Source organism: Typha latifolia, chromosome 14 (genome assembly GCF_019914945.1).
Source record: "Typha latifolia isolate L0001 chromosome 14, TyphaL0001v2, whole genome shotgun sequence".
Taxonomy (NCBI): Eukaryota; Viridiplantae; Streptophyta; class Magnoliopsida; order Poales; family Typhaceae; genus Typha; species Typha latifolia.
The window spans coordinates 9501199-9511418 of NC_133099.1; the positions used below are offsets into that span (position 1 = coordinate 9501199).

The 10220-nt window shown below is 37.3% G+C and overlaps 2 protein-coding genes across 2 annotated transcripts; one reads left to right on the top strand and one right to left on the bottom strand.

The window, feature by feature from the left end:
- Positions 1-287: 287 nt before the first annotated feature.
- LOC140801390 (transmembrane 9 superfamily member 2-like) lies at positions 288-5050 on the top strand. The gene is made up of 7 exons (XM_073156487.1): positions 288-986; positions 1560-1600; positions 1731-2313; positions 2402-2539; positions 2612-2768; positions 2854-3338; positions 4579-5050. The coding sequence occupies exons 1-4, from the start codon at positions 841-843 to the stop codon at positions 2475-2477; spliced, it is 846 nt and encodes a 281-aa protein (XP_073012588.1). The 5' UTR covers positions 288-840; the 3' UTR covers positions 2478-2539; positions 2612-2768; positions 2854-3338; positions 4579-5050.
- Positions 5051-5642: 592 nt separating this feature from the next.
- Positions 5643-9541, bottom strand: LOC140800995 (uncharacterized). The gene is made up of 8 exons (XM_073155970.1): positions 9215-9541; positions 8492-8600; positions 7768-7883; positions 7102-7221; positions 6887-6976; positions 6574-6722; positions 6101-6362; positions 5643-5914 (listed from the first exon to the last, which is right to left on the bottom strand). Exons 1-8 carry the CDS (start codon positions 9446-9448, stop codon positions 5762-5764), a joined length of 1233 nt encoding a protein of 410 aa, XP_073012071.1. The 5' UTR covers positions 9449-9541; the 3' UTR covers positions 5643-5761.
- Between the last annotated feature and the right edge of the window lie 679 nt (positions 9542-10220).

Consider the following 10220-nt stretch of genomic DNA (forward strand, 5'->3'; position numbering starts at 1 on the left):
GCCATGGTGTCCATGCGCGCGCTCATCTAGACCACCCCACCGCCTTAGTCTACATCTTCCCCTCTTGGCACGCTAGGTTAAGGCAAAGAGGAGAGGACTAAACGAGGGGTAATTTAGGTTTTTTATAATTTTTGAAGTTAGCGCAATACTCTTTATTTCATCGGCTGAGGTTAATTCTAACTCAGGATATTTTTGATGGTTAAATCCATAATACAGTGGTCGAATGAATATGATACATACCGATTAAGATAGGGTATAAATATTAAATGATAATAAAAGTAATTGGCAGAGTGTATCTGGATCAATTTTCATAGATTTTTCGTCTGAGATTTACACGAGCAGAGCGTAATTAAGGCAATTGCAAATTACCCTCAGTGGACACCATTGCTGGGTAAATTTGGGTGCTAAGTGAACGACATGAATCGATCTTGGTTTTTTCCAACCACTTGCTTGTCCCATCTCATCTCACCGAGAAAGGAGGAGCCCACGAACCAACCGACCTCCCCTTCTTTTGCTCTCTCGAGCTCTGGGTTACGGAACCAGAGCTAGTTTCATCCCCCACCTGCACCTCTCAGATCTCGAGATCATTTCCCCCGAATCCCACGTTTTCCTCAGTCAAAACTCCATCTTTTCGTCGTAAAGATCCCACCTTTCGCCGTAGATCCTGAGACCCATTTCCCCTTTCGATCCAGAAACTGTTAGGCTATCACATTGCAGGAACAGGATGCGTTCGTTGTGGTAAAGGCCTTAGCTTGATAACGTTTTCGCTTCTCGGAGATCTCCTTGGAAGCAGGCGAGATCTGGGTCTTCTTTTTTGTTGGGAGGACCTTGCGTGTGATCATGGTGAAGATAAAGATAGCTGTTGTCCTGTTTCTGTTTCTGGCTTGTGGATTGAGCGTTGAAGGTGATGGATCTAATCACAGGTACAAGGAGGGAGACCGTGTCCCTCTGTATGCTAACAAAGTGGGACCTTTTCACAATCCAAGGTAATTTATGAGGTTTTGGGTGTTCGTCTTTCAGAAATAAGTTCATTCCTCAATGTAGCATTTAGTATTTCTCAGAAATGAGATTTGGGCATTCATCTTTCAGGCATCTTTGGAATTCCATTGTCTTCCGTCTTTTTTAATGTTGGACCTTTGGGGCTCAAAACGCACCCTAATTGAATGCTTTACTTATTTAGATAGAAGGTTTAAGCTAGGGATCTGGATCGTGGTCTTACAGATGATATCTGAGTTCGGTTCAACACTGTAATCTTTCGTTGCGGCATTTTTTATTTGCTCTCATGATTTTTCTAATATTTCTTTTCTGTAAAAGCCTGCCTACCTGTCTACTAAGTGCCAAATGAGGGCAGTGCGGCACTTTTTGACTTTGATGGTAGTTATCCAATGACTCTAAAGTGGGCTGCTAGAATTCTTCAGCGTTCTGATTTTTTTTTTCTGTGCAAGTTGAGATTAAAAAAGATAATTTCCTCTGTAAATTTATATCTTAGAATTGTAGGTGCCATTTCCTTTTACTCTCCAAGATCATCAATTTTAACAAGTTCTTTTCGGCATATGCAGTGAGACATATCGTTACTATGATCTGCCATTCTGCTCCCCAGGTTCACTATCCCACCCTTGCATTCTATAGAAGCCAATACCTTGCGGCTTTCTTTCTATCTCTTCGTTTAAAAGATACTCCTCTGGTTTATTTGTTGTTAAGTTCTTATGTAATCGTTGAAATGATAACAGAGCATGTAACTGAGAAAAGGGAAGCTTTAGGAGAAGTTCTAAACGGTGATCGCTTGGTTGATGCGCCATATGAGTTGAATTTCAAGGAAGAAAAACAGTCTAGATCTCTCTGTAAGAAAACCTTGTCAAAGGAGGAAGTTTCAAAGCTCAGGGATGCAGTCTCGAAAGACTATTACTTCCAAATGTACTACGATGACTTACCGTTTTGGGGGTTCTTGGGCAAAGTTGAGAGGGACAAGCTTGATCAAAGTGAGTCCAAGTATTTGATATTTAAGCACATTCACTTCGACATTCTATACAATGAGGACCGCGTGATAGAAATTAACGTACAAACTGATCCGAATCTGTCTATGGATATCACTGAGGATAAGAAAGTAGATGTGGAATTCTCATACTCAGTTGCATGGAAAAAGACTGAAATTCCTTTTGAGAAGAGAATGGAGAAATACTCCAAGTCCTCTTCTATGCCCCAGCATTTAGAGATTCACTGGTTCTCTATAATAAACTCATGTGTCACCGTACTTCTTTTAACTGGTTTTCTTGCCACGATTCTGATGCGTGTTCTCAAGAATGACTTTATCAAGTAAGCATTACATATTGGATTTTTCCTTTTTGGTCTCATGGTTCCTTGTTATTATTACTGAGTTTGTGATTACTCATTTCCTTAAAAGATACTCTCACGATGAAGAGGCTCTTGAAGACCAAGAAGAGACTGGGTGGAAGTATATTCATGGTGATGTCTTCTGATTCCCTAACCACAAATCTTTGTTTGCAGCTATTATTGGATCAGGAACTCAGCTCCTAGCTCTGTAAGTCGTCTGAATTTTGCCTTGAATATTGATTACTTTTGCCACTCTAATATCAGCTTGTTTGTCTACTAGTGCGATCTTCATCTTCCTTCTAGCACTGGTTGGGGTGTTCTATCCGTACAATAGGGGGGCACTTTTCACTGCTCTTGTTGTTATCTATGCTCTTACATCTGGTATTGCTGGCTATACAGCAACCTCCTTCTATCTGCAGCTAGAGGGGACAAATTGGGTATAGTATTTCTTGTCTAAATTTCATTCTTTTTTGCTATTAGGACTTCTCCATGTGTTAATGTTTTTTTTCTTTTGAGTGGCAGGTGAAGAATTTGTTGTTAACTGGGTCATTATTTTGCGGACCCCTGTTCTTGACATTCAGCTTCCTTAACACTGTCGCAATAGTATACAGTGCTACTGCTGCCTTACCATTTGGTACTATCCTTGTGATTATCCTCATATGGGCACTTGTGACTTCTCCTCTACTTGTATTGGGTGGGATAGCGGGTAAAAATAGCAAGATAGAATTCCAAGCCCCATGCCGCACAACAAAGTATCCAAGAGAGATCCCTCAATTGCCATGGTACCGAAGCACTATTCCTCAAATGGCAATGGCAGGTTTTCTTCCCTTCAGTGCCATCTACATTGAGCTGTACTACATATTCGCCAGTGTCTGGGGTCACAAAATATACACAATCTACAGTATCCTCTTTATCGTCTTCATCATCCTCATTATTGTCACGGCATTCATCACTGTGGCATTGACATACTTCCAGCTCGCTGTTGAGGATCATGAGTGGTGGTGGAGGTAAATCTTCCTGCTATTCTGGTTAATCATATCATTGTTAGCGAATTCTTATAATCCTTGTGCTTTCAACTTTAGATGCTCTCGTCCTTTCCATTTTACTTTGTTGCCACGAGCCTCATCTGCCTCAAGCTCAGTGAAGTGTAAAACCAGAACATGTTAACAACACAATCCATTGAACAAAAACTTTGAAATGTAGGAATATATTTGAGAACAAAGTGATACACATGCATTCCTCATGTCACTCATTTACCTATGCATTTGAGAAGGAAACACCAGAGAAATGAATGCCCAGAATAGATTAGCTTGTGTTATTGCCCGTGTCATCTGATAAGGTGTCCTACCCCCACTTTTACTACACAGCATTCCTTTATGTGAATCGCCACATATGTATCGTGTGAGTATTTTATGTTGATTCTAGTGTCTGTGTAGTTCTCCACATATACAGTTGATTAGATACTTTTGTAGTCCAGAGTTTAAATATCCAATATAATAGGGTCATTATGCACTATCTTTTCTTGTTGACAGTAACTTCTGATGCTGCATCAAAAATATTATCATTGCAAACCAATGCATTGATGAAAGTTTGATTGGAAATGGTTGCAAATTGATGTAGAGATGTTCTTTAATATTAAGGGTATAGAGTTCATTACATTTAGCTACTTTTCTCATCAGATGTTCTCCATATAATAGAAGAGATTAGGGTTAATGCTTTCCCTAACATTTCACTCTTTGAAATGTTGTAAAGGCTTACATAGATCTACAGAATATCAGTCCATAGGTGAACTTGTTAGTTTGGCAGAACAAACTCGAATAGTCCTAAACTAGCTAAATCAGGATTAATAGTTCTTGTTTAGGCATGCCAAAGATCTGAAACTTTCAAAGAAAAAGGTGGTTCGGGAGTTATTGTACTACGAGTAGCAGATTATAAAATTGTGCTAGCCTCTTTGCTCAAGGAGAAGAATTTTGTCAGCTTGTTCTTCTCTATTATGCATGATTAGCTGTCACTGAAATTTTTGTTTTTCCTTATTTGATGACATTAAATGATCGACTGTCTAGAAGTGCATCTTTGGCATCATTCTTTTCCAGTTATCTGAATCATCAAAATAATTTATTATCTGGAGATAGTAATGCAGGAGTGCTGTAGATTTTTTTCTTTCAATACTGTTTTGATTTTCTTCGAAGTCTTTTCTTTTTCCCGCCTTCAAAATTAAGGAAAATAAATAAATTGTACTTTATGCAGATCTGTTCTTTGTGGAGGTTCCACTGGCATATTCGTCTTCTTCTACTGCATCTACTACTATCATGCGAGATCGGACATGTCGGGCTTCATGCAAACATCATTCTTCTTCGGTTACATGACTTGCATCTGCTATGGGTTCTTCCTCATGTTGGGCACCGTTGGTTTCCGTGCCTCTTTACTGTTTGTGCGGCACATATACCGTTCAATCAAGTGCGAGTAGATCTACACTAGTTCTAGGTCAGAGTAAGTGGATTCATTTGTATCTGTAACAAGAAAGAAAACCATTTGCTCATCTTTGTGACAAGACATATATTACCAAATTTTGGTGCTGAGGGATTGAATACTTCCCTTAATCATGTATGATCTGAATCTTCTTCTGATCATGAGTGACCTATCTGCCTACCCCTTATCTTTCTTTTCTGTAGCTCAAAAAACTGGTTCTATCTTTTATAGTTCATACATTAAATTACTATCTTGATGCTTCTATTAGTTTTAGAGGAAAGCACATCTGGCATTCTGATGGTGAGGAATCTCCTGGTCATGTGAAATGATTTATTTATTTATTTATTTTGGAGTTATAAAGATGAATATGGTTTCTGTGAGGTAATCAATTAATATGATTTTTATGCTAAATCTTGGACAGCTGTGCAAAGAATTACTGAGCTGCGTGTGCTTCTTTTGCTTCTTGTGGGGAAAGAATGATATTTAGATTGAGGGATGCTGATAAAAAAATAAATACTCCTGCCTGATGAGTAGTTATCATTTAATTCTTGCATTTTGGGTTTAATCATCAAAAACACTCTCATATTAGTTTTTTATATATTAGTTAATTTAACTGTAGAGATATAGAATAAAAATAGGGTACAACTGTAATTTAATATTTAAACTTTTTAAATTTAACTCTTTAAGTGTATTTAAGAATTAAATTCATAACGTAGGAGTAAAATGATAAATATCGATAAGATAGGTGTAAATAATAATAAAAGAAAAATACAGAGTGTTTAATCGATTCTCCTAATATTAAAGATGTAAAAGCCTCAAGGTTAGTAAAAACTGGTAAAGAATTCAACTCAAAATTGCTGCATGATCATTCAATGTTATCCAAGTAATATCTCAACAACAAATTGAAAGAAATACCATCTGTATAGATAGCCATTTTAGTTGCTAAAAGGTCATCAACTAGTTACTTCCTAAACAATCCTGAACTTCTAAGTGTCCTACAATAATCGGCAATAACTGGAGATTTCTTCACTGATTCCCAAATCTTAGCTGAGCTTCGCAACCAATCACGCTCTGAAATATTCCTTGAAAAGGGCCGGGGATTCATGGATAGTATCTGAACGAAGAAAAATAACCAGCAAGTAGTTTAGTTATCCAGAAATCTGAGAAAAAGAAAGAGAAGCAAGCTCGTATATTTTCTACGTGTTGCCATAGTGGTTGTCTGATCTAAATCATCCTACATATCAACTATCAATTAACTCGAGAATATATACACCAAAGATAGAAGAAGAAAGAAAGGTACCTGATCACGAAGCTTCCCTAACATGGATGAATAACTCTCAACCTCGAAGGCCATTGAGTTGTCTTGTACTCGTAGGGGCAGGAAAAACAAGTCTGGTTGAATAGACTCTGAATCCTGGACCTGTGTATTTGGAGAACTAGAAGATTCAACTTGTGATATGGGCTCACATTTAGTTACACTGAAAGAGGAGCACTTGAAAAATTGCAAAAAATCCTTCCTTAGCAGTGCCACATTTGAAGGAGATAAGTCTTGCTCCCGCAATCTGTATGAATTAGAATTAATGAAAAGATGCTGAAATGGGTAGATACTCTTCAAGTTTATTAGATGAACCTGTCAACGCAAAAAAGATGCAGGTAGAAAATGACTATCGAAATAACCATATTCAAAGTAACTTCTCAGTTATGGTATAAAGCATGATATTTACTCATCAGTGCAGATAGTATCAAAGTAGATTAAGGAAAGTTAATCCTCACTTGGTATGAATGAAAACAAGGTCAGCCAAATACTCTTCATTACAGGCATGGATGTTGCCTCTATTTTCCTTATCTGATACAGTGCTAGAACCCTGGGGATGAGAGGTCAATAGAGATGGGTCTGGTATGTTGTGTTTCAGTAAGTCAACCTGCAGACATGCCAAATAAGGAATTCATATCCTCAATCTAATAGACAAGTTCTTTTTTCCATGTTAATTTATAGGTGGCTTGCTCATAGCCATGTAATAGTTTTTGAAAACTAAATGAAAAATACAAAATTGCATGAATCACAAAAATATAGAAGATAACGTACCGTAAGCATCAGCTGCCACACAGTAAAATCATGAATACCCTCTGACACGACCAACAAGATATTACAGATGGATGCCAGAAAAACACCTAGCTAGAATGGTTCCTTGCAGCAGAACAGAAGAACATAATGCTGGATCAGGTATCAGCAAGTACTAAACCTATCAAGAACATAGGAAATGTCAAAGGAAGAAAATTAATATATTCCTCACTAATCACCTGAATTCCCATTAGCTCATGAGCCAAATCTGCTGACAAGTTCTCCCCATTCAAAACAGGAATTGTCGATGAACCATCGGGTCGCATCATATCAATTAAAACAGAGGGGCTGAAGACAGGCTGCAGGTATAATACAAAGTTACAAACCACTGTCAAAATTGAGGAAAAAAAAAGGCATGCAATTGAGCATTAATTGTCCATCAAAACAGAAATCATGCACCAAAAATGATGCTGAGTTTTTGTATTAATGCAGATAAGGAAAGAGTAGAAAGAAGTATGAATGCTACACCAAAAGATCAGAATGACATTTTAAACATGATAACATCCTGAGCAAGAAAGAATGTCAAGATGGTGAAAAACCGTAACTCCAAAGGTAGATGGCATACTTTTATAAAATAGTGTCTATCATGAATAATATATAAATAGGTCTGATATTTGAATATGCCTAAAATAAATTGAAGGATAAAAAAAGGGAACATACATGTATACATGATGTCTAAATTCTAATCATGTTGAAAAAGGAATAGCTTTTTTGCATTTAAATTAAAGAATCCTCCAAACAAATTCGTCCTAGTAAAGAAGTAGATAGCTGGGGAACAAGCTGAACACAACAATTTGCACAGTAATCTAATTACCCTACAATATTGAACAACTACATTGGCTAACCTGTGTATCGAGGAGTATAAGTCGCTCAGAAGAAACCCTCAATTCAACACCTACAGTACAGTGCTTTGCCATTGCTTTGGTTTCATCAGATTGAGTCGCAAAGGGCGGCAGCATTCCTGCAAGTTGGTTTGGCTTAGATTAGCTCTCATAGGCTTACCGCATCAAAGAATCAACAAAAATATAGTGATGCCAATAGAAAAACTATGATGTTGTTAGTTGCAGAACTCATTCCTGTTGATTAGCGAATATATGACGATTTGAAGGGTATCGTGTTAATTACCAAAAGTGAATAAATGAAAGTCAATAAAACATGATAATTGATAATGGAAATTGCTACTATGGTTTAAGTTCTCTCTAGTGCTGAATGCACACGGCATAGCACCTTGTCCTGCTAAGTACCATGAGATGCCGTGGTTAAATGTTTAAATGGCATACAACCAAGGATCAAATTTTCAGACCCTTTTCACCTTAAGTCTAGTTTCAACTATTTCACTCAAACTGTGAGGCAAGACGACCTTAAGAATAAAAGTGACACCATAAGTTAATAGAGAAGATTTGATTAATGTTTAAACCTCAATTCTAAGCGTATAGTCTACTTGATTGGACCTTTCGGGAAAGATTGGTTTTCAAAATTATGAACATTCAATGAAAGAAAAGTACTATTATCCATCTAATTTTCAAAATGGCAATGTAAACCTAGGCAAGAGCAGAAATGCAAACGTACCAGGCGAGCTTCCATCAAAGCCATAGAGCTCATTCATGATTGTCGACTTGCCGACACCAGGAGGACCAATTATTCCAACCACAACGAAATCACTGTTCTCAGTCAGAAACTGCACAAAATATAAAACAGCAAAAAATAAGGATAAAACAAATCATTCACTTTGCACTGCCTTACGATCTCAGAATTCCATATGACCTAAAGAGGGCCATTATAGCATTGCACTGATGAGAAGCAAATCATGCAGGAAAAGATTGGTTCTTTCATATTACAGTGGCTTTCTCAAAGTGCTACGCACAATCAAAAGAAGAAAAAGGTTATTCCTACTTCCGATGATCACAACTTTAAATGTAACTAATCGATTATCTTAGGTGTGGATGGTCCTCCTAGTGAACTGAACCATGAGATCAAGTTTTATTGTTCAGCCCAAAGAGGACAAATTCATTATGTTATTGAAGCCGAGTACATGACTATGTTTGACTATGTGCTAAAATGCAACAAATGACGTGATTTTTTTTTTTTTTACCTCTCTTCTCCCTCAAATGGAATATATTCAATATGAGTGAAGTCAACTACACTCTTCTCAAATGAAATCAACTGAGATCTATCTTGGACGGTTTCCATTCTCATTCTGTAAGATTTTGTAAAAACTAGTAAAACAGAATCAAATGGCTGAAATCTCTTTGCTTTCCACTAGGGTTTAACCGTTTGAGTGAGAGAGCGAACCGGGAGGACGCGATCGGATTGGATTTCCCACGATTCGGATAGGAGGTTGAGGGAACCCGGCTGGGTCGCGTTGCGGGGACGGACGAGGACGACGGAGGGGTCATCCTCTCGGCCTAGACGATGTCCGCCGGCGCCGGCCGGCGAGGGCTTGGCGAGGAGTATCTTGGGTGGCGGTGGAGGTGGAGGAAGGCCAGAGGAGGAGGTGGAGGAGGATGGCGGTGCTCCGCCCGCCATTGTCGAGAGCTCCTCTTCAAAAACCCTCGTCTTCTCGAGAAACTTTCACATAGTTGTACTACTCACGATGAGCTTAGAAAAATATTGAGATATAAATCCTTGAATTAAAAAATATTATTATTATTATATAAAACTCTAATATAGTATACATAATTTAGAAGGCTAAGTTATATTATCCTTAAATTTTTTTAAAAAAATATCATAATTATCATTAAACTCTAATTCAATATAATTATTTCTAGATAAAATTCAATTTAAATTATAAAAAAAGATATTCTAATTGCTATTTTCTCACTATTAGTTACAAAATACGGTGAAATTATTGTGGACAGGTGTTGCAATCTCCCTCGAGAAAAATAATTTTCGATTCTAAGTTGCTATTCTTGACAAAGTTGATATGGAACTTTTGAAGATAATAACGATTGATCTAACCGTTGGAATAATTTAAGATTTAGATGCACTATTCCTGACTTTAATACAACTAGATTCTTGTCAATCTAATTAGTAGATCAAAAGTTATAGCAGATATACCAGCCAAATGTATGTCAAGGAATAGCAGAATGGACGCGGATAATGAAAGTTAATAATATGATTAAAATTATTAGGATAAAATAATGATTGAGGTGAGTGGAATAGTAATTTGAACAAAATGAGGATGGAATAACATTTTTGGGGTTAGTTTGGGCCAAATCATTATGTTGAACTTGGGCTTAAATGTGCTTAATTTTGCCCTACCTGGCCCTTTTGATTCATAAAAAAAGAAAATTTAAGT